Source organism: Drosophila simulans, chromosome 3L, assembly GCF_016746395.2.
Source record: "Drosophila simulans strain w501 chromosome 3L, Prin_Dsim_3.1, whole genome shotgun sequence".
Taxonomy (NCBI): Eukaryota; Metazoa; Arthropoda; class Insecta; order Diptera; family Drosophilidae; genus Drosophila; species Drosophila simulans.
The window spans coordinates 18,249,350-18,276,886 of NC_052522.2; the positions used below are offsets into that span (position 1 = coordinate 18,249,350).

General features: G+C 38.3%; 1 protein-coding gene across 1 annotated transcript; it reads left to right on the forward strand.

Annotated features, from left to right (window-relative positions):
• The first annotated feature begins 10,361 nt into the window (after positions 1–10,361).
• Positions 10,362–26,428, forward strand: LOC6738567 (somatostatin receptor type 2). The gene is made up of 4 exons (XM_002085336.4): positions 10,362–10,902; positions 23,839–24,813; positions 24,871–24,918; positions 24,975–26,428. Exons 2-4 carry the CDS (start codon positions 23,920–23,922, stop codon positions 25,482–25,484), a joined length of 1,452 nt encoding a protein of 483 aa, XP_002085372.1. The 5' UTR covers positions 10,362–10,902; positions 23,839–23,919; the 3' UTR covers positions 25,485–26,428.
• Positions 26,429–27,537: the final 1,109 nt, after the last annotated feature.

Consider the following 27,537-nt stretch of genomic DNA (forward strand, 5'->3'; position numbering starts at 1 on the left):
GCAGAAAAACAGATACAATATGTGGCATACAAACACGATTGCACTTATCCCCGCGGCTTTCGCGGGCAGGCAATGCGCGTTTCCTTCTCGTTTAATTGCGCTTGCAACATGACGGCAACCATGGCGGATGCGCACTCACACTCGCGCCCATATTGATATGTATATATGTTAAATTTTCATTTTAATTTGGTTTTCATTTCCGCGCACAAGCTACGCTGGGCGTTGAATGGCGGAAGGAGAAAGTCGAAGATTGAGAATCTGCAACGAGTTTGCGGCAGCACATGTTCTGAGGACCCAGGGGCTGTGTCCTGGTGCACGGATTCCAACGGCAGCCAATCAATTCGACAGCTTAAATATATAACAAGATAGTGCGGCATTACGGCAGCGAAGAGCTGAGCTGTGCACACTGTGTGGTGACTTAAGGATGCGGAACTGCGTAATTACTCGCAATATTCTCAAAATGGAAGCCTATAGAATTTCGATAATAGTTTTGATGGCACAAATAATTCCGGCAAATAAATATATGTAAATGTTTATTTATCATTTATTTATTTTTAAAATAACCCATTTATTAATAACATTAAAGCACACCACTTTTTAAAAATATTGAATTATCATACCTATAAAATAAGTATTCTTCACATTGCGAAGCTCACATTCCCAGCTGGCATCGGAATCTGAAGGCATCCGCCATTTATTATTGAGCGGAAATGAGCCGAGTCTGATGCGACCTTTCCACTTTCTCTTACACCCCAACCACCCACTGCCACCCACCACATCAAACCCTTATTTCGCGGTTTGCTGTATTTTTTATATTGTTGCCCACGTACGCGTTTCGCTTATGCTGAAAATTAAAAGAAACTTAACTCTTCCTTTGTGTACTTGCCGACGTTTCGCGGAAGTTGCAGTAAAATTGCCAACATCCGACAACAACAAAGAAGGCCAATAAAAACACCAGCAGCAATGTGGGCCAACCCACAGCGTGTGTGTGCGTACTAGAGATGCCCATGGGCATATTTCAAATAAAGACAAAGTAGGAACAACTGCTATAACAAATTATAAATAAATACCAAACCTAGAATATACAATATTTGAGAATACCAATATTTTAAATTAAATTATATTAAGTTTAATTTATATATCTATAAAATGCGAGAAAGTTACAGACCATCTATGTGATTTCAAAAGAAGCCAAACAGTCATATCTAAGCACAGATCACGTAACAAGGATGAGCGAGTCCCGGGTCCTTGCATTTGTCAGTCTAGGCAGGCAATATGGCTGCTCATTTCCTGTGCGCACAGCGGAAGTGATTTGAGCTGCCTGCAGGACATGGAGGCAGAGAAAGGGATAGCCAGAGCTACCTGTACCCTTCGTCAGAGGCTGTTTCTCCTGATGATGATGACGGCTGCTCTGCAATTGAGATGATGGACTGCTCTGCACTCGCGCTTCATGAATATTTAGGGGAGCATTTGCTCAATTCTACGGCTGCTGCTCTTACATGGTCAAGGTCGAGTTAGTTTCCTGTTTCAGCACAGCAGTGACCTTGAATGCCAATTAAGAGCTTACATAGTACTTAAGCGAAAAGGTCTGAAAAGTGAGGAAACATATTGTTTCGCTTTTATGACACATTGCTTGGAGCTAAACCAAATTTAAGTTAAGAATTCAATTTTAAAAATGTTGCTGTTAGTACTTTTTTCCTTTCTTTCTTTTTCCGGCAGTAAGTACTATAAACAGAAAGGAATTGTAAAATAACAATTTTAATAAACAAAACAATATATGTACAAATATCCCAAAAGTAATAAATAAATTAGCTCCCCATAGACTTGCAAAATTAACTGTGCAAAATTACTCTTCTTGGCAATTTGAGTAACTCTACGTTTTAATGATATTTCAAGTGCTAAAATATCCTTTTGCCTGACACTTAAATGCTGCTCGGACAAATTTTCATTTGCATAATGTCCCGCTTGGTGTCGAGATTTCCGAGCAGACTGCCAAGTTTGTGAGCTGCAGACAGCTAGGATTACGCTTGCCAACCGCCAAGGAAAAGTTTTCCGAAATAAAATAAACTTTTGGCTGACAAATTATCGCGGGCACGGGCTGCAACTCGAACTCGAACTTCAGCTGGGGAAGTCGGCAGATAAACTAGTGTCCCACATGTGTAATGGTCCTGTCCGCCGAGTCTGGCTGCGGATTAGGTTAACTTATCCACAGCCAGTTATCGACAGACTGCCACCTCCATATGGCACGACTTCACTTGATCCTTGTTTGCACTTCGCACTCCGTTCACTTGCTCCTTTCGATTCTGTTATTTCCTCTCAAACGGTTCTTGCACACTTTTATTGCAAATTGAATTTGCTGTGTCACGTCGTTGGCCACTTTGTCAATACTTTTTCGCTTCTTAAACTGCCGCCTCTCAAAAAGCGCCCAAAAATGTGTATATGATGGCCACTGAACGGACCTTCGGTACAGGGTTAATTTTAAAATTCTAATTCTTTTACATTATTGTTACTTGCAACTTATTATGTGAGGTGTTAACAAATTTATTACTTTTGATGAATTTTTTATTACACCTCATTCAGTTTTAAGTTCACTTGAACAGAGAGTAGAATTTTATTTAAATATATTTTCATTAAATTCTTAAAATGCTTATTTTTTGTTTATAGCCATCCATTTTTTATTTAAATTCTATTGCTATTCAATTCAGTAAATCAACGTTAATGGTTTTCACTAAGAGTTTTTTTAGGATGAGCATTATTACGAGTGCCTTAAGCGCAAATATGAATTCAATATTTAACACATAATTATCACGCCTTAAAACACAAACTAAAACACACTTTGGAACACCCTACTTTGGAAACTTGTATCAAGGAGGAAGTTTACACAGCTATGACTATTTTCGTGGCCATAAAATGCAGCTGCAACTTTTTGCAGTTTCCTTTTGGCCTGGGCTGCAACAAAGGACTTTCGGTGGCATTGTTATAAGGCGGCTCCTGCCATTGGTCAGCTCAGGACATTGCCCTTTTGGCATTTTAGAGCTGCGGTCTCGCAGTGACCCAGTGGGTCTACAAATATTCAACCTTTCCCGCCCCAACTATCGCAACCAAGTCAGCACATTGTTCGGTGCCCATATTGTGAAAGTGCGAGCAAGGATGTGTGTTCCACAGCCAGGACATCATTTGTCAATGTCGTCCGCGCCCAGGGCGTTCCAAGCTCACGCAACCTCATATGCGCCCTCTCCATTAGACATCTCCACACACAAGAAAAATTCATTCTTTTGATCATGATAATCATTTAGCTAGTTATTGATTATTTTATTTTATTCAAATTCAAATTTCCTGATGATTTTATAAATAAGTTTTTGTGAAGCTTTGACGTCAGAGTTTTCATAATTCTAAGGATATCAGTTTTCCCGCAGTTGCTTCTAATTCTAGAAAATAAGCAACATTATTAAGTAGCAAATTACTTTAAAATGTTCGCAGGATTAACCAAAAGGGAACTTTAGTCGCCTAACATTTTTACCAATTTTTGAATATTGACCAAATATAATTTGGAGTGTAACCATTTTTGCATGTTTGGTTGCGTTATTTCAGGGAGCTTTAGTATTTCCCCTGCACTACCAGAAACTTATACACATCTGTTACCTGATGGCCTTTCGAGCCAAATGGGTAACTATCGAGGGGGAATCGCAGTATGCTGAGCATCGTTATTATTGTGGCGCACAGTTAGTGCTACTTTCCCCATCAGGTGGGCATAACTAACCGCCATTAACCTGTGTCATGTCCCTAATGAAAAGCCTTTGAACTTTGCTCTTGCCCATTGAGGGGCGATCAGGCATATTCATTGCAGTCATTTGATTGACTCTGCTCTTCGCCATTTAATTGCCTGAGCATAGGTGGCTGCAATTGAGTTTCGCTTCCTGGAACTGCTCCTATTTTTCCACATGTCATACTACATATCAACCTTTTATGAGATTATATTCAACTATTTCCATAACTTTTCGAAGAACTTTGATGTCCTGTTGAATCGAAACTAGAACTAATTAGAATATTTAGTACCAATGCATAAGACGATTACATAGTATGTTACTTTAAAAATATGTATCTGTAGCTTCGTGAACCCAAATAAGATCTTTATTATGGATTTAGCTGGAAGCTTGCCAACGTCATTCATAAATTAATAATAAAATACATCTCCGAGAATAATAAGCAGGCTGTAAAATTATTTGAATAATTTAAGCACCTCCAGGCCGTTGACAGTTATGCACTCTATAAATTGCACCATAAAAGGGAATAAATACAGTGTAGCTCAGCCATCGTCTGCTGTCTGCCCAGAAAACCGCAGCTGAAATGTCAGAAACAAATTCAGGCAAAACAGCCAAGCAAAGCGAAATATTTTTAATGGCCATAATTTGGTGGCAACGACTGAAACAGCCGCAAAAGCACAAAAGTCGGGCCTCAGCTGGCAAATGAACTGAGCACTGGCCATAAACCGCTCAATTATTGCGACTTGGAAAGGCCGCAGAAAGTCATTATCTAAAATATTTGACATGCGTCCAGAAAGCACTGCGGCCGGACTGCCACCCCTCGACCATTAGGAGCAATTAACCATTTTTATTTAGTCTGTTTTGTTTAGCCATAAGGTATGGAAAAACCCAGACATCATAAAGTTCAGGGTTCAAAGATCTGTTCGTGATTTCCACACGCAATCCGAAAAGTATGCTAGGGAAAATGCGCAGAGGAAAAGCTTTTATCAATGATATATGAGGCATAAGAATAGCATTTGCATTCGCCATAATCAGAATTTGCTGTAATCAGCTGCAGATGACAAATCCACCTCCAAAGCACTGCGACTCAAAAATTATGAAACGAAAACTTTTTTACCATGCATTCTATCTCGACGACAACTTTTGGAAATGAATTTTTTATAGCCCCGCTGGAGGAAAACTCCGCTCTCAAGCAGCTCATATCTGCTTGGCTTGGCACTTTTGCTTCCCTGCAGTTTATGTCACATGCAGTCGGGGTTAGTCCTCCGGATGAGGGGGATCTCCTGACTTGGGGCCAGTTGGAGTTGGAAAGTAGCAGCATCTTGACACGGTATTACATTAGCCAACTTTCCCGGCCAAGGGGGGCTTCAAGAGTGTTTGTTCTCCGGACAAGTGGCAGTAGATCGGAGATGCCTTCAAGCAGCGAAAGGTAAAATTGTACATGGTATGCACAGTATTTTATTTATTTTAAGAACCTCTTAAAATTGGACAGTCTAGCGTAAATCTAGTAATATTATTTATCTCCCCTACATACACTAAATATACACAAGACAAGAGTTGAGATAAAATATCAAAGTGGAAATGTAAATTTTAAAATTAAAGCTTTAACACCTAATTTAATCTTTATAGTTTATAAATGAGTACTGAAATATTGACCAGTTTAATTTTTGAAAGCGAATGGTTAAAGAACTCAGGCCATAAACGAGATCAACAAGCTGGTAGCAGATAAATCTCATCACTCTGCCCACTGGGACACCATTTAAAACAAAGACAAATTCGCACTTTTCACAATGCATTCCCAAAATCTCCCCCATCCACTTTCACATTTCACTTTCGTGACATCTCTGGCGAAAAATGTGAAATAAAATAAATATTGACGGGCGAGCTGAGTTTCTGCAGCACAGTTCGGATTGGGTGATTTATGTGGCATGACTCATGGGCGAGTAAGTGTAACTGAAACTGAAGCCGGTCTAGATTTATGCGGTGCTATATAACTGACCAATCTGACCAGTCCGTCCAGCACAGCCCGACAATTCCCAGACACGATGGCAAACAACCAAGGAAAAATTGAAAACTTTTGTACGGAATGACATTCCCACGGAGTGGGACGCTGGGTGGTGCCCCCAACTGACGGTGCAGAAAGTCAAGTGGAGTGGGCCAGCAAACATGCCAATATTCTGCAGGCACTTGGCACATATAATGTAAGGAAAGTGCTCTTGGGGACGTTGAACCCTTGTTCAAAAGGGAAATGCATGCCCAACACTGCGAAAAATATATGCTATCTATTTTTAAAAATTGAATACTAAAAATTGGCAGACCGTCTGCCAATCATATTAAATACATACTAAAGTCTTGTTAATCTAGCAAGTTATCAAAAACTATATTTTAAATAACTATACATTTATATCCTCGTTCCTTTTAAGTGCAGTTTCTTATAAGTATTATTATATACATTTTGAAAATTTTAGCGCAGCAAGATTGAAAAATTTAAACGGGTTTGCAGAAATAAATACTTCAGAAATATTTTTTGTTTATAATATCCTTCCCTATAACTTTCAAAATATAATGCTATAATGTTATTTGGTGATCCTTTGGGATTGATTTTTTTGCCTAATTCTAATTATACATACTTTGGACACAGGAGAGTAGTAATTTAATTTAAAACATAATATCACTGTTTCTTGTTCCCATTTTATTTTGAGCCATATTTTATGCAAATTGTATACGCAATCACTTCACTTTTCTGCGACTGCAGTGGAGCTGACGAAATGCAAATGAGTGGGTGGCTGGGTGCTTTAGCCTGAGATTTGGCTCGCCTCGTTTTTACTTTTCGCCAGATACTCGCACTCGTATTTCGGTCACAAAATGCGTGTATGTGGGGTGGGGTATTCACTTGTGCATGTCAATCACATTCTGACAGCAGACTGCGGAGGCATATAGCATCCGCCATATAGAGCACATTCGCACACACGCGGATCCCCGACCACAGGCATCCAAATCCATCCACTCATAGCCATCCATCCATCTATCCCAGCTACATCCATCCTCATCTGACTGCCAACGATGCGACGATGAGACAACATAGCCGCATTTGACTGACAGCCTAAAACGGTGGCAGCCCATAGAATCACAAAGCAGAGCTATTTGCCCGTGTTGCTGGTAATTAAATACAGCAAAGTTCTCAATTATTTATGGCTAATTAAATTCTATTCAGGTGAAATTAAATCTGGAATTTAAATCTTCACAGCGAAGGGGAAATTAAATTAAAATAATGACTCAATTATTAATTGGCTTAATGGCATTCTAGAAATAGCCGGCTAAACACCTACTAAATATGCGAAATACATATTTCATGGCACCGCTCATAAAAACGCGCCATTTCTGTCCAAACTATTAATTCATGTTTTGCGCGCAATTATTATTTCTAATGTGCGACATTTATTATACGCTGTGATCATTTGCATTAGACATAATTTGCACTGGCAAGAATGGGTTAAATTTAATGGGGAAATAATTTCAAGTGTCAAGTGAATAGAAAAAAGGGGGGCGTTACTTCAAAGAACAAGAGCACTTGCACTATTAACGCAAATTATGTTATTCGTGGAGGAGAAAATGCATGAAAAATATATTATTACCACAACTGTTTTCCAATTAAAAGTGATACAACCATCGTGTTTGGCCCACTTCACACACAAAAGCTAAATTAGCTTAACAACACAGATATTTTTATTTAACGACCTGCTCAATCGATATTAAACTAATTAATTAAGTGTTATCCCAGCCATATATCGCTTTAATGATTTCAAAACCATTTAATTTGCATATTATTTTTGTGATACTGCTGAGCGCGTAAATCTACCAAAATGAACCATTTATCGTAATGGAGTTCTGAAATTACACCAAACTAATAGCTGCATAGGGAACTCCATTTATTTGCATACGTGGGCCAGAGTTCATTAAAAATTCATTGGGGCTCGCGACTTTGCCAACTCACTTGAATATTTAGCGGAGCTTGTTGGAAATCAATTTCGGAAAATTGCTGGTATTTATATGGAAATTCAACGGTGCAGGAAAGTATAAGGGAAAAAATTAACAGAATTTATAAGAAAAGTTTGCCTGCCACCGAAAACTTTTTCACAACAAGAGCAACCACGAAAAGGTCCAGGGAATGGGTTTTAAAATGATAAACTGACCCTCACCGAGATTGTCGTCCTTATGCGTCTGCATTCCCAGACGCACCCGACAAAACCGCCCAAAACTTTCCCAGCCACGTCGTCTGTGTTTTGGCCATCTTAATTCAATCAAGCGAAAATTGCTTTAAAGTCGAAAATGATTTAATATTCTTGTGGGAGTGATTTCAAAGCAAACTTTAATGAGCTGATTCCTAGCAGCAGTAATTACTCTGGACAAGCAAAAATGCGTTCTTGAAATTCAATTATCTACATTAAGCTACATATTTTTGCGGCCAGTTGTCAAAGTGAGGCTGGCAAATAAGCAAAAGCTGGTAATGAAATCTTTAAATGCCCTTCAGTAACAAAACAAATTTAAATACGTTAAGAGAAGACAATGCCATTCAGTACAATGTCATAGATTATGGTTCATTTTATTGACTTTGACTGGTTAGCACTTTTGCTGTAGTTGGTTTAATTTCAAATTTTCTTGTTTTCTTGTGTCTTGTAAAAATATTTTTTTGTTATTTAAATTTTACAATATATCAAAAATCTAACATGGTAGTTACTTTTTTTAAACCATTTAAATTTATTCATGCAAATGTACATTTCCTGCAACATTTTATCGATAAGAACTACATTTTTTATAGTGTGCTTCGAACGGTATTTAAAACATATAAACTTTTCACTGGTAGATAATTTAATTTAAAGTTTTCTGTACGACACAGAGGGGACTTTGCTATGGATAAAACTTTTACGATTTGAGGAATGGTAAACAATAAACATCTCGCAATTTCGGTCGCATTTAAAGCGCTTTTCAGTGCCAACGGAAAAGGATTAAAGCAAACTGTCGGAAATTCAACCAGAAGGATTAAAAGTTTTGCTCAAAAGGCCAAACTAAAGTTAGACTCCGAAGAACGTCGACAGTTGCCATATTTTCTGTGTCACTCTCTTTGCGAATTTTCTTCTAGATATCCCCCATCTCTTACCATATGTTTGCCAGCTTTATTTTTTCACTTTCATCTAACCAAGTCGAACTTTTTACTAAACGAAAACACCAACTGGCTCCACATGGAAATTATTTCAGCAAATTTCTTTCCCAGTTGGGTGCGAACAAAAACGGAAAATTTCATATTCTTCTAATGACCAACAGAGCAAGGGAGATAACTCCGGGCTTGGGCCAGGTGAATAGTTTTCCAAGTGCACGGAAATTAGATTTCGATGCCAGGGGCTTCTTAAGTTGGAGCTCTGAGACGGTAGCCGTGCTGAGATATGATTTATTTACCCAAAAAATTGAGGAGGAAACTAAAGATTGGTATCTGAAACGAAATCACTTTCCAAACTTAATTTAAATATCTGATAGATTTGCACACTGACTTTGTAAACTTTGGTAAAATATGTATGAATGATTTATATCGTGCTTGATGTTTGGTAACTAGGCAATAACATATTTTTAGTTTATTAAAAAATCACAATCTTGCTATATCCTATCCTAAGTGAATTGTAAGAGCATGCAATTCTCGTCCTCCTTTCCATCTCATTAAGGATTTCAATTATTGCCAAACAACTATGTGCAAAATGCATGCAATTAAGGCTAGAATAATCAATCAGCAATCAAAGCCTTTCCGAATTCAAGCTAATACACGTGCATTTGCAACTATAATTATAGCATTGACTGTCTCCATACCGATATAATTTTAAATGCAGTCCAATGCCTGAACTACGATACAATTGTGCCGAATATAATATGTTATGCAAACACATTTGTGTTATTGGAATTTGGTAAGAGTATAAATAAAATATTACGTATACGACAGGTAAGCCATCCCATAAACGATTTTAAGCATTTTAATTATAAACAATTATTTGATTTGTTAAAATTAGGGCTCGCTAAAATATATTAAATTTAGAAAAATTTAACATAATTAACATGTAACATAATTTAGATCTTAAATAAATAGCATAACTAGAAAAATATTGACATTTATAACGGAAAGAATGATTTCAAAAGAAGGTAAAATTTTTTATAATTACTGAGTTTAAAATGAGATAGATAACACATGGAAGTAGTTCTGATTAAGCTATAGCGACTAACACATCTCACTATTATACTCTCAAAATCCTTGTTCTTATATCCTTCTAAATAATCCCAGGAGAATCAACAAGCTTCTGGCCCAAAATGGCAACAGAACTGCAAGCGCTAACATTCGACTGTTGTTGGCCAACGAAAGTGAGAGTTCGTATAAGAGAGAAAGTGTCGGCGGGAGAGTCTCCCCACCGCGTGCTCTCCCGACCAACTGTTAATTGAGGAAAATTGCAGCTGGGAAAACGGCAGCAGACCGCAACACGCATCAGGCATCAGGCCAATCGGGCGACGAACCTGAAAGCCGAGCACCGAGCGCAACTGTGTAACCGAGCGACTCTGCAGTCGGAAAACTCGCATCGGAAAATTCGCATCGGAAAACTCGCATGCACCACAACAAAATTCGCCGGCAAATGCGGCGCGCAGTATGCAAAACAATGCCGGAACGTGCAGTTCAGCTACTGTATCTGAATCTAAAATAATAATATAAAACCAAACGGCGAGCAAACCTAGGGTAAAGTAAACAAAAACTTCGCCAGCGCCAAAGACCGAATTCGATGAACGTGCGCGAAAAACTCAAACTAAATAGGGTGAGATTGGCGAAAAAGTTGGTCGGGTGATAGATAACCCCAGGGGCTTTTCCTGCTGCCTGCATCCAATCCAAATTAGCGGCCAAAACGCAAGGAAAATAAACAAATAATTTTACTACCAGCCGCCGTCGAATCACAAATAAATCCGACGTAGAGTGAAAAATAACATTAGCGTCGCAATCCGAGGAATTGCAGAAACGCTTGCCAAATATTTTGAAAACCCCGAAAAGTGCGTGGTGTGCCATTTTATCGGATTCGAAAGGATGAGTGGCTAGATGACACAATATATTCAAGTGGTAAGCAAAATGTGCCTAGAGGAACATCGAACGGGTTGCCTTGTGTGCACATCTAAAAAGTTTGGGTGCTATCTATCTGCAATGTGATTAGAAATATGCACCATATAGTAAATAAAAATTAAGCTCTCCTCATCTGTAAATATAATCCTAATTCTAGTTTATGAACTTAAAGAAATATAGATAAATATAAATATAGTTTAGCTTAAATTGTTTGTAATACTTTCGCTCTGCGTGGGTTTTCCATTTGTGTGCGTTGAAATTTATCAGATAACTGAAATTTTGTGCGAATAGCAATTTGTATCTGTTGAATGTCTTGCGTTGAGGGAAAGGGGTTGGACTTCCTACGAGTCGACGGGATGGGTTGTGGACTGAGGAATAAGGAATCGGTTTGCCCGATGATGTGGAAACTGAGAAGGGCTGACCATCGGCGGCAGCCGCAGTAAACCAGAAAGGATTTTGGGAAAATGAAACAAAATTTGACAAATTAGGGATTGCTGCCGTGGAATGGTGGTAAATGTTATTCAGAGAAGTGCTATGCTTAGAATAAATGCAGAAATTGTTACGGAGACATGTTGATTAATTCGTTTTGTGAGATGTGCAGAATAAAAATGCCAATTTAAGAAAAAAAATTACAAGGCCACAAGTTTCTTAATGTATGTAGATTTAATTTAAGATGCTTAAAATATGAGATTAATTTTTCCTGCTTACATCTTAAAATGGCGCAGAAATGATTTGTTATTGGCTCAACACTCCTAAGTTGTAAAGTGAATTTAAATGTGAGTAATTCCCATTTTATTATGAGAAAGTTAACCAAGTTGTTCAGAACCAAAGCTATGAGCTACTTGCAATTTTTATAGAAGCCCTTTATGTTGTTCAGCTATGAAACTGAAGTTCCTTTAGCCTGTTCCCCCTTCACACCAGATAAACCGGCGGATGAGCTCATCCAGCTAAGTAAAGTCCACTAAAACCGAACACCCCCTTCCCACTACGCTTAACTAAAGGGCAGTAGGAGGCGGAGATAGCCACCGCCACCCCATGACCATAAAGCCCAATCAAAAGGCCGTTGCACTCGCTGACTAACGGACTAGCTGAGTGAATGACGTGCCCTGGCCCAATCCTTCAGTCAATCGGTTTGATGGCCTGAGTCCGAATGTGGAGCAAGAAGCAGCACGGGAAGACAACGCAAACAGCAGGCGAAAGTGAAGGAGCAAGTCACGGAGGAGGAGCAAACGAAGCATTTCAGCAGCTGCTGCTGCGACTCCGCAACTCGGGGCGTGTAATTTGTCAGACAGATTTCTTTTAGCGCCAGGACACAACCCCTCCCATCCAATCCAATCCAATCCTTCCTGCACACCCACACTCAGCAATCTCCCACCCACCCACACAGCCAACCGAAAAAATACCGCCCACGTCATTGCAACAAAACTGCTTCCTTCCTGACTTTTGGCCATGCTCTTTGAAACTGAACTGGGCTTCCGACGAGGCTGGGATTGCTCTTACAAATCAGATATTCCCTTTAATTATATAATTTACAAATCTTTGTTCATGAGTAATGAAGCTTATACATTATATACATTAAATTGGCCTTGGTTTGATTTGGGGTATTCAATTTAGTTTTTACGTTTTGCGTTTTATTAGTTTAAAACTATAAATTTTATATTTTTAATCTGTTTTTTTTTTTATAATTTTAAATCAACGATCTTAACAGAATGTACATTAAAAATTGTAGTCTTAAATTATTGGTTTGCACCATTGGTGACATATTTTTTTAATGTTTCAGATACGAAGTAGCATTTGGCAAAAATATGGTTAAGATAAGAAAAAATATATAAAACACCCCCCACTTTTATTAAAACCCATTGAATAAGTGAAAATGGGAACAGTCTGTGCAAAGGTATTGAAAAAAGAAGGGAAAGGAACGAGCCAGACATTGACATTTCAGTGCAAATGAAGTGATAAAACGTAAAGGCAAAGCGGCGTCAGCTCGAAAATTGCCAAAGTGGGTAGGGAATGGGGTAAAGGAAGTGTAGGGAAAAGTGTGGGGGAGAGAGAAAGACACAGTCGGGGAGAAAGAGACGGACGACTGAGCTAGATAGAGAGGGCCTGGCAGACAAAGCGCGTCGAAAATGCGTCTAATTTGATGGAAGCGATGCATGCCTTAACCTTTCGTCGGCGTCAGGCAAACAGACAGCAGCAACAACGAACACAACGATGACAGGCACCAAATGATAGCATTTCCTCCCGACTCAAAGGATCCGACTTAGCCAAGAACAAGAACACGGGCAAGGGAAAGAGAAGGAGTAAGAGTAGGGGCCAGCCAACTGGGGAGAGGATGAGCACCGGATTCAAATGGCGGAACAAGTGCCAGAGATGCTGATGTGGCGCCTCCTCAGCTGCTGACAACAAATTGATGGCCAAGGATGCACAGAAATTTCTCGGAAATTAGTCAACGCACAAGGGATTCCCACAAACTCCACTTAAAGGGGAAACCGTTCTGAAATATTAGACCGTTGTAGATATCCCAATCCTTCATGCTTTTCCAAAAGAAAATTCACTTTTCCTCTTTACTAATAACGAAAAAATATTCAAAAAAGTGCCTCAAAAATATATATTTAGATATTTTCTTTATTTTATCATAGCACAAAAAAATACCATTTTTAATACTTAAATATTTAAATTTATTCAATATTGAACAAAATATAATAATATATACACACCAAAGTGTATATAACAGTTTTCACGTACGAGTATACTATACTACTATATACTATAGTACTTTTAAAGTGGATATTCAAAATTGCGATGCATTTATATTTACATTTAACACTGAAAACTTGTGCTTTATCGAAATTCCAGCCTGAAAAGTGCGTTAAACTTTCCATCACATTTTCCAAATAATTAATTAAGTGGCACAAACCAGTGTTTCCGCTAGAATCAACCCCTGGGTTAAAGTTTTCTGCTGCTAATTAGAGAATTTCCAATAATTATGCATCATAATTGACAATTCAGTTTTCACTACTCATCACTTGCGGACGGTTGGGACTTTCCAGCACCGTCAACTTTGAACTTTTTCTGCTGCATCAGACGACAGAAAACGAACAAAACTTTTGCAATTAATTACGGACAAGACCCCTAAACTACGAAGGGGTTAGATCGGGCGGTGGGTTACGTTCAACTTATCCCATAGAAAATACAAAAATTAAATAATAAATATGAACGTGATAAGAGGAGCTCCGTAATAGAGAGATCTGCTGCAATTAGTATTTTTTTAGAACTAAAGGGGAAATGGAAATGCATTCAACGGGCCGTAAGGGACGGGCATCATATCATATTCAACTGTGATGACCTCCCCTCCCGACTGCAATGGCCTACTAAAAGAGAATTAATGAGAATGGGCGCAGAGGGAGGGCGGCTCTATCCAAACATCCACATCATGATTGACGAGTTAATGTGGACTTAGTTAGGGTTCCATCTGGGCCAACTGATGGCGAAACTGTCAATTAATGCGAGCTAGCAGTGGCTGATGATGGGATGTACGAGTATAGGGATATGGCGGGGAATTGAGTCTGAACAGTTGGAAGCTTAGAAGAGTGATGCCAACTATTGTGCTGAGTTGGCGCCAGTTAAATTTTTACCCAATATATTCGAAATATAAAGGTCCGACCAGATAAATTCTAGATTTGAAGGTATGAAATGTACTTGAAACCTTATAGATACTTAAATTTTATTTACAATTCTATAAAATATGATCATTTGAGAAATCTTGATTATTTTTAGTTTTTAAACCTATAATTATAAGTTTATGAATTTTAATAACGAAATTATATTAACTTTCCACCAGTAGAAGAAATATATTATTTTTTTATTTTAAAGGACATTTTCTATTTTTATTTTTGTGAAATAAATATAATGCCATATAAGAAACCGTAAATTTAAGGCGCTACTAAAAGCAAATAATAAAAAACATGAATTCCTCGCCATAGAGAAAAAATGAGAAAGTGAAGGAGCAAAGTTTTGCATCAGAATGTTGGCACCTTGCGTCCATCAGTAGCTTTCACCACAGGAATTTGCAGCACTTTTACCTTTCTCCTCACGGCTATCGGAAAATGTGCTGCGCATGTGCAACGCAAGTCTGCGGAAAAGTAATAACAGCGGAAACTGCCCGTCTTCATTAAAGGTGCAACTTTTCAGGGCGCAATATTGCAAGCGTTTTCCCGACGGGCCCCCCCAAGTTTTGGCCCCGTCAAGAGTCAGACCATGATTAATGTTCAAATTAAACAAGGCCGCACTGACGTTAATGACGACAAAAGAGCAGCCACGATAACAATGCCACCAGCGGCAGGAAAACACAACTAAAACAAAAGTGTTAGTCACACCCGAAACAAAAACAACAATGCCGTTCGGTAGATAATGATGGCCAAGTTTATACAAAAATGATTAGTCTGGGGGCTTACTCAATGTCGCAGCTGGGGCATAAAGTTATCAAACTGTGGGTCATATAACAATGTTGTTATAGGCGACTTGGTTATTAATGTAATGGGATAAATAATATGATGTAAAATTAAGACGAAACAAGAAATGCAGTTCACTCAGTTATTAAAACACACGTCTAATTCTATCATAAATTAAAAAAATTAACTCGCAAAAATAAATTCATTTAATTCAAATGAAACTACAAAACAAACTTTGCTTACTGCCCTTTTCACAGCCAAGTCACCAAATCAATCAATGTCCTGTTAACCCCTGAATTAGACAAAATAATGGTACCGACAGCAAATTTGTTGGAGTTTTCACTTCATTTGTGAAATCATTTTGCATGAGAGTCAGCAGCGATCGATTTCGTTACGCATCCGATTCGATTTCGCAATTCAATTAGCGGCCCTAATGGCAATGACGAAATGAATGATTGCCCAATTGACACCAGCCAGCAGTCAGTCCATCCCACCAGCCGACCCCAATCAATATCTGGCCTTATTGATTGGATTTCCACCCAAAGCCGATGATATGATAGAAAATTCAATGACGTCGATGCTAGCATAATCGGGAATATAATTAATAAAGAGCATGATTTAGTGTTAATTGGGAAGTGGACGCAGCGGGCCAGATATAGAAAATGTACACACTATCGGAGGACTTCTCTAGGTCACATAATTCCACTCCCCCCGCCAAAGCAAAATGGTTATAAAGCAATCAATTGAAATTGGCAAAAGTTCATCATTTTTATTATTTTCATGGCTTCTGGTTAATTGAACTCATAAAATTGAGAATCAACAACAGAAACGGCAATTCGCTTGGCCGTGGCTACGAAAAAAGAGCATTGCAAACACTTCAACGAGCAAAAAGGCCAGAAGAATTTTGGCCGAAAAGGAAAGGCGGCGGCAAAAATAATAAGAAAATCAGCCAAAAACCAGACACACGAAAATGCAGAACTGGCAACTTTTGTAAACAAAATGAAAAGCGTGAAGAGCTCTAATGGCGAAGGAAAATTGTTAAAGCGATTCTAAAATTGTGCTTTAAATTTATTCAGTCAATTCAGCTTTAAACAGAACATAAAATTCCATCAAAACTTTTCGTAGAAAACTGTAACGTATAAATTTACACAGACTTTAGTTCAAGATTTTGACTAAAATGGAATAAATACAAGGGATTATTTAACAAGTGCATAGAAAATGTTGATGGCAGAATGCCAGAGTAGCTGGAAAAACAAAAACAAATAGAACTCAAATAAACAGTAAAGAAAACTACAATTAATTGGCTATTCAAGTTGCTAATTGCACATCGAATAGAGCCGCTGGAATCTCTAACATAACGTTTTGGGTCAATTGGCCATTTTGCCCCTTTGCAATTTGCTCGATTTGTTTTCCTTTTCAAAACAGATTTCTCCATTTTCTCCGATTTCTTTCCGACGATTTATTTATTTATTTTTATCGTTGGTCAGCGAGTTGGCGGCAATCAACACGTCGGGCACATCAAAAGTGCCAAGTGCCTGGAGAAATCCCTTCGAGTCCCTGGGAAATCGCCCCATACCCATTTGATATTATTTACCTAGGTAATGGCATTTGCTGATGATGACATCGCTGTTAAACGAAGAAGAACGAAGAACTTCGATTGAAGTCAAAGGTCGCCATCGAGTGCAAAGCAAATAGCCCAGAAAGAGAGTCAGGAATATTCAATTGAAGGGCAAACAGGGCGTATGAATGATGTTGGTTGATTGGATTAGATAGCGGTGGAAAAACGCATCATTAAAAGGCTAACAAGCTCATGGTGAAAGTCAATGAAAATTTAAAGAAAGTTCCTAATTTCTTATACTTATTTGAAATCATTTTTGATCTTCATGTTTTGTTTTTAATGAAAGTTGGCTTAAAGTCATTTTTATACATTTTCGCAATATTTTATTTCCTTACGAATATAATTTTTCTAAACATACGATGAACATATTTTAGCCAAGGCACATCTACCACAATCCCATGGCTACAAGCCACGAAAAGGCGTTTATATTTTACACTAAATAATGCCCATTAAGGCCCGCGGCATAGGATTTTCGATTGCCGCCCAATTAGTGAAAATCCTGCATGTCTGGTTGCATTGCATGGATTCGTTAGCTCACAACATATGCAACATAGTCCGAAAAGTCACCCAAACAGCCCCCTAAATACAGCTCAATTATTGTCAATGGTCTCTTCAAAATTATGTTAAATTTGCAAACGCGGAACTATCGATGCATCCCCATGCGAACACATTGGTAATGTGCCGACGAACAATAAACACATCGAATCATAGAGGGGGTTACCATATTTTGGTGCTAATTTATGCAAATTGCTGAGTATGTTTTGGGAGGAACTCGGCACAAATTGCACATAGGGTGTTAGGCGCTCTAAGCCATTCAATGAGGTCTGAACATTAACCAAATTGTTTGCCGGGTCTGCGGCAAATTGGATTACCGAAAGGATTACCCTCGGAGCTAGCAAACCCCATATTTGATAAACCGATTTTCGCACAAATTGTCCTTTCTTATGCGATTTACAACGTGGCCCACTTTCGAGGCAAATTTAGACGACTTAAGACTAAACCTCTTACCGAAAGAGTGTCCATGGAAATGAAAAGGGAAGCGAAACGAATTAATTTTTTTTACAATTTGTCTAAGAAGCTTAAGGGCAATGTGTGATGCTCATCCTGCAGCTGGAAGAAATTAAATTTGGACTTTAAAAACGGGCAATGGTAAGAAATTGTAAATAAAATCTTTAGAAGGGTAAATTTATGATTTCTGTATATTGGAAAAATATTTTAATTTTTCGCCACACTCCCTTGTTATACTTCGTCACTATGTGGACTAACTCCCACATTGAAATGATACTATTATTTCCCGAATAGATATGCAGTAATCTCAGATTAATTCTATTGGCAAGTCCTAAAGTTGTTAACAAATGGCGTGTAATCCCGCAAATATTTTCTAAACATGTCAGCGGACTTTTAAAGTCCCCTCCCCACCTTTTCAGCCACTCCCATATCCAGTGACAAATCAGTAAAAACATTTAGCGTGCAATTGACAAACATTTTTCAAAGCTCCATTGAATCGAATGAAAAAATTGCGCTGAAAAGTTCGAAACGAAAAAAGTAGAACCGTGGCTGTGGCTAAACAATGAAAAGAGCCACGTGGAATGAGAAACAGAGTGGAAAAGCGCTGGTAGATTTCAGTTTTTGGCAAGCCGCCTGCAGTTGAGGCCATAAAAACCAAAGGCAGCAGGGGCGGCAGAAGCAGCATAAAACAACAACAGGGAGCCACATCAAAGGGAACGCAAACTAGAAGGGTATACCACCTGACTTTTCCCCCATGCACAGGTGCAAATATGTGTACTAAAGGCCAAACAGTGTTGCCTTTCATCCTCCGTGCCTGACAAATGAAGGGAATAGAGCAAATAGAGTGTCCTGGAGGGCAGTGCTTGCCATAAATATAAAGAAACCCAATGGAGCATCCCAAAGGATAGCCAGACCGTGAGGCTGGGTGCCATTATTTCCCTAAATGGGTTTACAATAGACACCCAGCATAATTGAGTCAGGCCAACGTGTGAGCACATTCCACCGCATTCAGGTGGTTTTTACTCCGGATCCTAAATGTAACTGCACTCGAAGGACAAACTAACCGCAAAAGGATAAACTCCACAGCGTCATTTGAGAGACTTTTAAGTTTAGTTCAACTTTAACAACACTAAAATATTTGTATTATTGCCACAAATGAATAATTTTATATGGAAGCAACACTGAAGCTTAGTTAAAATTGATAAGTTATCTTTAGCAAATTCCGGTGTTTGTTTTAATTAAAAATTTTATAACAAATATTGGGATCAGGACAAGTGTGCAAAAATACACACACAGCTTTGCTGGTTTCAAAAATGTAACAAAGGGTGATTATCCCGCATTTTGTTTTGTTTTCTAGTGGGTGCTGCTACTCAAACCAAAACCAACAGGTACAACAAAATGGAAAAGCTTCAAACACAAAAGCCCATGGGATTATAATTGCACTAGTTGTTGTTGTCGTCGGTTTCCGGGGGCTGTTGGTTGTTGCTTTCAGTTTCGTGTTTGTTATGCAACACTTGTTTCAGTGTGTTTTTCATCGGGCCCAAAGGTCAGCTGAGTGGCAACCTGTGGCCAAAAAGCCAAAAATGTGTCCCAAAGAGTAAGTGCGCCGCCACCGAAATCCGAGTTAAAGTGTAAGTGAGCTGGGTGGACTTTAGTGGCTGCTGAGGTGAGTGAGTTTTGTTTATGTTGCACTTTATGCTCATTGCTGCCTCCATAAACAAAGGCAGCCATCCAAAGCAAAGCGAAGCCATCGCCTAGCCAGGACCAATCCGAAAACAAGGACCTCTGCCCACCCCAAGTGCACTTGACACATGGCAGTGCCAAGTGTATATGTGTGGGTGAGCCTTTCAGGCAGCGAGTATGTTTGGTTTGTGCTGTGTACACATGCAAATTTGCTAGTCATATTTGCATACATACACATGCAGGCCTGAGCGCGTACACTGAGCAAAACATCAAAGAAAATATGGTGCGCTTTGTTGAATTTGTTACTAATCAAAAGTGACTAACAAGTTCAAAAATTTTATTTTTATATATTATTGTGAATTTTACATAAATAAAATTTAATTCGCAAAAAAAATGGTTTTTGAAAGTTTATGCACATTACATATTGCTCATACGCCCCGTTAAATGAGCTTTAATTTTATCAAACGTAAATTTTCATTTTTTCATTTCATTATTTAGAATTAAGTTTTGCTTTTGGTTTGACACCTATAAGCCTCAATTTGAAAGTTTAATCAGTCTTACCAAAGACCATAGAATAAGTGTCTAGTATTCTAATGTCTTTGGTCTTAACGCATTGCTCATACGCCCCGTAAGCTGCGCTATAATTTTCAAACGTAGACTTTCGGGAAATTTATTTTTTAAGCATTGAGTATTGATTTAATTTTCTTCAGTGCAAACATGTGTTTTGACCTAGCTTGTATGCATGTTGTACTTGGTGTTTATCCCAAAAATTATGCTCTTCGCATGCCTCTCGGTCATCCTTTTTCCTGCCTCCCCCCTGTCATTTCCCCCTCTCACTTTACCATGCCGCCGACCATGAATTACTTGGTTTGTGTTTGTTGGTGCTGCTTGAACCCAAGTGAGCGGCTAAACATTTGGCAAGCTGTTGGCTGCCATGCGAGTCCTTCTTCCTGGCGTATCCTTTACCGCTCGCCCCGTGGCCATATATATTGTGCCAGGCCTTGTTTGGTCTGCTCTGTGGCAACATAATCCAAACACATGAACACCCGCCACACTTGCCAATTCTCAGCGGCTGCGGCTTCTGTAAACTTTTGATAAAGTTTTAATTAATTAAGAGCACTTTGCAAGGCAAACGGCTCTGTTTCTGTGAATTAGGGCAGGCGCTGAGTATTTTGTGTCCCATTTAAAGACCAATAAGTGGAAAACGTTGTAGTTGCAAAATAGTTGTAAATTTTCTTTCAGTTTTGCAGATTATAAGATAATTTGTAACATGCTGAAACTTTGACAATCTTTCTAAAGACAAAAGGAAATAAAGTTTATTATCTATTTAAGATCTCAAAAGATTTGAAAATCTTCGCAGATTTTCGACAACGAAATTTGTCACATTCAATTTTTATGAACGCTGAACTTTCGACACATCAAACTTTAAATTGACCGCCTGGTTTGCATTTTACGATCGAACTTCTTTACCAAATAAGCTCTCTAAGCTGAAATTTCTGATTTTTATAACCTGTTGTCACATCGTCAAGGGTCACAACGAAAAGCTGTGAAGGAAGTGCATTTGAGACCCTGGCTTGAGGGTACCATAAAATGCATAAATTTTTAATAAATGCCGCAGCGCACACAGAACACAAACAAGAGCTCACACTTAAAGTCTCAGGGATGCAGAGAAATGGGGAAAGTGAGGGAAAGCAGACAAATGTGGTCAAGGGACCGATGAGCAGATGATGGCTTCGTCACCTTCCTTTGGGTGTCCTACACCCGCAAGCTTATAAGAGACCTCAGCATTAAGCTACTTTCTACACTATAAGAATAAAGTAAAAGTAAAATCAAATAAAATGGAGCATGAAATGTTAAACTCGAAAGAATATCATATGTTATCAAAATCTTATTTATATATCAAACGCAAAATGAAAATTTATAATTTTCAAGTTTATCGATGCCAATTTAGTGCACTTATGAACAAAAAACTTTAAAACTTATACGTTTCTGAAAAGTACTTTTAAATAAATGTAAATGAGGAATTATTGAAGTACACCGCATCATTTTTCCCCACATCACCTCTATTTGGACTGACACTCTTCTAAGCTTATAGGACAAAAGAAAGTCAGCAGCTTTCCTTGAAAATTCCCTCAGCTGCCTGCCGGCGGCTGTCATCAAGTGAATTGCAGGCACACAATTGCAGCGCATGTGGCTGCCCCACTTGCCCCTTCTGGGGGCACTTGCAACACAGGCAATCTTGCGATTTGCGCCTCCCCATTGCGGTTTACCGATAACAGTTGCACTTACATACACCGACAATAAAAAGCAGACGGCAGCCAACAGCACAAATAAATGTCGAACAACAATTTAGAAGTCAACGATGATGATGGCGTCGCTTCGGGGTTGTCGGGGAATTTGCACCTGTCGTTCGGTTGGGATTTAATTCCGTGAACAAACAAACAAGGCCAGGTGACACTGAAAACAATTTGTAGTTCCAGGAAAACCAACTATTTAACACTGAAAGTATGCTATAGGTTAGAAAGCTAGATACTTATAAAATAACAAATTAATTATTTGTATATTTTCAATTTAAATTGAAGTTAGCTAAAGCCTTTTAATTTTCGTTTTTGGTTCTGGTTTTGGTTACGTAAATTTTCGTCAATTCTAACTTCAATTGTCTGAATTATTTATATTTTTCCCACCTGAACTCCACAGCTTTCAACCATTTATGTTTAATGGACCATGCTGAATTTCTTTTATGATTTGTGAAGCGCAGATATTCTTAAAAATAATGGGTGACTGATAACAGTTGGGAGAACCAATATCTTTGAGCAATTAATTAAAATTATGTTATATTTATTAATGATTATTAAAAATGCCATTCATTTTTCATAGCTCATAAAATTGGAAATTTAATGAAAATTAAGTTAAATAAATTTAATTACCAAGAACAAGTTGATTTTATTTGAGGTTAATTAAAGCTCACATAAATAAATATGCAATATACCCTCCTTAAATTTTCAATTATAATACATGCAATTAGTTATATTAGGTTTACAATGTTAGTTGCACAACGTGTCATGTACTTCATAAATAAATATTTCTAAATTTTACGGATCATTGCGTACAGTGAATGGAACTTATACATTTCACCCTGGGATTAGTTTTGAAAGTTATGTCAGCTTTGCAGAAGCCAAATTTTGATTTATAGCTTTGAAATAAACTGACTTATACGCACAGCGATTTTAATTTGGCTTAACAAATTAGAGGACATTCTGGTGAAAGTTAATTTAAGCAATAATCCCCACATGTGTTTTAGCTCAGTCAACAATATTTGATGTGCATGGCATACACAAACAAATCGGCTTAAATTTCTATCTCCTAATACATACATAACCATGGGGATCCGCATAGCTGGAGTTTTCCGACTTCCGAGAAGGCAAATATTTTCACCTGATATTTGCATAAATGCTGCACAGCTTTTCCTTACGCCTAATTTATTTACAGAAAGTGTCGAGTTGGGTCAGAATATTAAAAATTTGTTGTTTCTCGTTTGTTGGACGTGTCAAGCTGTGAGCAATTTAATTTAAATATAAATGTTAATTTCCTTCGCCTTACAAACCAAATTTGTGGTAACTCACTTTTCAAAAGCCAAATGAGTTGGAGCTTACAGGTCAAAAGCAGGAAACAGACGATTTATTTCATACGTCGTATTTTTAAAGGTTTGTTTTTCTACAAGTTGTTCACGAAAGTTTTCAATTTTCAATGGGATATCTCAGAAAGTCAGTAAAAGTTGTAGAAAAGTTGCAAAAGAATCTGTATGTGAAGCGGCATTGCGAATTGGGTACATACGATTCAAAGATGATAAGACAAAAATAAAATATTAACTGCCACTTAAAAGAAAATTCATAATTTATAAAAAATATAAACTATGCTTTTATTGACCATTTCAATAAGCTGCAATCTTTACTGAATTCCAATGAAATATTTGGCATCAATTGTTACAAGAAAAACATAATTGACTAGATTGTAGACCACATTTTTTAAATAGCACAAAAATATTTCAATTAGTAACGAATGTCAGTTTAGCCAGCAAATACCGCCAGTTTCAATTTTACTATATAAAATATTAAAGCAAGGAGCAAACAACTATGTCTGAAAATATTTCACATAATAACAAAATGAATTTTGCAGGACCGCCAAAATGCAAAAACACAACGCGGGAAACCTATTTAAAATAATTAAATTTGAACTGGGCAGCGCTTAGGTGGAAATATGTTTACGTGGCTGATGATGGACGTCCTCCAGTTTGTGAAAGGGGACATGACAGCCGATTCAGAGGCAAATACCACAAATTGGTATAATACGAACGAGAGCTTATATACCACGGAACTGAACCATAGATGGATTAGTGGTAGTTCCACAATTCAGCCAGAGGAGTCCCTTTATGGCACCGATTTGCCCACCTATCAACATTGCATAGCCACGCGGAATTCCTTTGCTGACTTGTTCACCGTGGTGCTCTACGGATTTGTGTGCATTATCGGATTATTTGGCAATACACTGGTGATCTACGTGGTGCTGCGCTTTTCCAAAATGCAAACGGTCACGAATATATATATCCTGAATCTGGCGGTGGCAGACGAGTGCTTCCTGATTGGGATACCCTTTCTGCTGTACACGATGCGAATTTGCAGCTGGCGATTCGGGGAGTTCATGTGCAAAGCCTACATGGTGAGCACATCCATCACCTCCTTCACCTCGTCGATTTTCCTGCTCATCATGTCCGCGGATCGGTATATAGCGGTGTGCCACCCGATTTCCTCGCCCCGATATCGAACTCTCCATATAGCAAAGGTGGTCTCAGCAATTGCCTGGTCAACTTCAGCGGTGCTCATGCTGCCGGTGATCCTTTATGCCAGCACTGTGGAGCAGGAGGACGGCATCAATTACTCCTGCAACATAATGTGGCCAGATGCGTACAAGAAGCACTCGGGCACCACCTTCATACTGTACACATTTTTCCTAGGATTCGCCACACCGCTGTGCTTTATCCTGAGTTTCTACTACTTGGTTATAAGGAAACTGCGATCGGTGGGTCCCAAACCAGGCACCAAGTCTAAGGAGAAGAGGCGGGCTCACAGGAAGGTCACCCGACTGGTTCTGACGGTAATAATGGCGAAATTATCACTGAATTCCTTTGTAGATCTTCTTTTCAATCCGCAGGTGATAAGTGTATACATTCTATGTTGGCTCCCTCACTGGATTTCTCAGGTAATTAATTATAAAATATTTTTCATTTTTTATTTACACACCACTGGATCTCCAAGGTGGCCCTGATTCACTCGAATCCCGCGCAGAGGGATCTCTCCCGACTGGAAATACTCATCTTCCTGCTTCTGGGGGCACTGGTTTACTCGAATTCGGCGGTGAATCCCATACTTTATGCCTTCCTGAGTGAGAACTTCCGGAAGAGCTTCTTCAAGGCCTTTACCTGTATGAATAAGCAGGATATCAACGCTCAACTGCAGCTGGAGCCCAGTGTTTTCACCAAACAGGGCAGTAAAAAGAGGGGTGGCTCCAAGCGCCTGTTGACCAGCAATCCGCAGACTCCTCCGCTGCTGCCACTGAATGCGGGTAACAACAATTCATCGACCACCACATCCTCGACCACGACAGCGGAAAAAACCGGAACCACGGGGACACAGAAATCATGCAATTCCAATGGCAAAGTGACAGCTCCGCCGGAGAATTTGATTATATGTTTGAGCGAGCAGCAGGAGGCATTTTGCACCACCGCGAGAAGAGGATCGGGTGCAGTGCAGCAGACAGATTTGTAACCCAGCTTAAGTAGGAATTTCCTTTAAACAAACCAATATTATAGTATGCATTTAAATGATTTTGTAATCCTTTCTTATCCAAACAAATGAAGAACTTAAGACTAAGCAGTATTAATATGTGTCTACGTAATAAAAACCGAGATCAGAATTTGAATTCAACCAAGATTTGAAAACAAGTCTGTACAACCGCACATCGATATATTAGCAATATATTTAACTGGAGAGGTCTCAAACGTATTACATTTTCTAATTGAAATCGATTTTTTGCAAAGCATACATAAATATGCCTTGACAGTTAATAACATAATAATAATTAATATTAACTGTACAACCCCATATTTAAATAAATATTTTACTGCCAATATACCCTCTTAAATAAAATGTCCCCATCCTCTTACTAAGTAAATAAATTTAAATAATAATATCGGAATCTTAAGATCCAATCTTCTTTTTAGTGCTTACCTAAAATAAAATGTTTGCTTCTCGTAGATTAATTAACCAATTAAGTAACTACGCTGGTTTATGCAATTAAAATCGCAAAAGACGGATTTGTATAAAATAAGCAGCTTAGCCAGAGGTAAGTCAGCCAGCCAAGATGCTCGTAAAATGTGAAATAAAATACTTTTCTGCGAGGAAAGACGCAGGATGCATCCACTTGGGTCAGAGCTACCATAAAAGTCCGCGGATGTGGGGGGCTGAGACTTAATTGAAAATATAGTAAGTTAAGATACAGACAATTTTAAATTATCATTCAAGATTTTAATTGTAAATATATGAGAATCGGTAAAAAAAAGGATTATAAAAACAAAAACTGATGAAATCTGTTTGTTTGACAAACAGTATCTCATGGAATAAGCTGAAAATTCTATAATCTAGTATTTAAGTATTTTTAAATATTTAAATAATATAGCTATGGTAAATGTGCTTAAAAATTAGTCAATAAAGCAATGTTTGTATGAAAAATGTGTATGTGTATTGTAATGCTTTGGGATTACAGGTATAACTGAGTATGATAACTGAATAAAATGATACAAATTTTATTTCTAAAATGTTGGTAGTGCCCCTTTTCACAGAAAACGTGTAGGAGGTCGGAGGTTAAGAAAGTTCGAAAACTTGTACAAAATCGTTAACCAGATAGTAAGCTATCTGTGGCAAGACAAAGCTTATATGCCTTTCAGTTTTACACAAATTTGGTGGTTTGTGGGTGGAAATATTAATAATATAATAAAATGGAAAAAATCTAAAATATGTTTTAAAGTGTAGACGGTACGTGATTCTATAGATTCTCTAGAATGATCCATCTAATCTTTCTAGCTTTCATAGTACGCAGAACAGCACTTATACGGACAGGTGGTTTCGGCTAGTGATCCTGTGAGAGAATACCTAAACATTATTTAGTAGAAAATATCTTCTTAGTTAAACTACCTTATTTAAAAGATGTCTTGTTCTTGTTTACAAATTTTTCTTGGAATCATTCAGAGAGAATATAATATGCAAGTGGATTAAACCATATTTTTGAATATAAAAATTTCAATTGAATTTTTTCGCGTCGCCCATTCCCATTTAATATTGAAAGGATCTTCGACTTGACAACTTAGTTTTCCAACATTCATTTGTCAGCGAACAAACCTGAGACTCTTTGTGAGCCTCAGAGGTATTTTTCGTGCTGCCCTTGTTGCTGATTTATTTGGATGCGATTGAACTGAAGTCGAGTTAAGAGCTTTTAAGCCAGCGCACTTCGGAGAACAACCTGCCAATATATTGTATTCTGCTAGCTGCACTAGCGGCATTAAATCAAGTTTAGGAACTTGGCTTTCTGCCACTTTCCCAGCTTGCGTTTCCCCATTGATTTATGCGTTTCAGCGCGCCGGCATAAAGAGTTGGGTCGGAATGGTTTCTGAAATATCCGTAGGGCTGATTCCGTACCTGCAGACTGCAGGCGAAAGGTGAGGAGTGAAAATGTTAACTCAAATATGGAAAAGCAATTCATTGAAGGGAAAAAAATAAATAAATGGCAAGAACGTTTGAGCTTTGAGCTGTTTACTGGGGGATT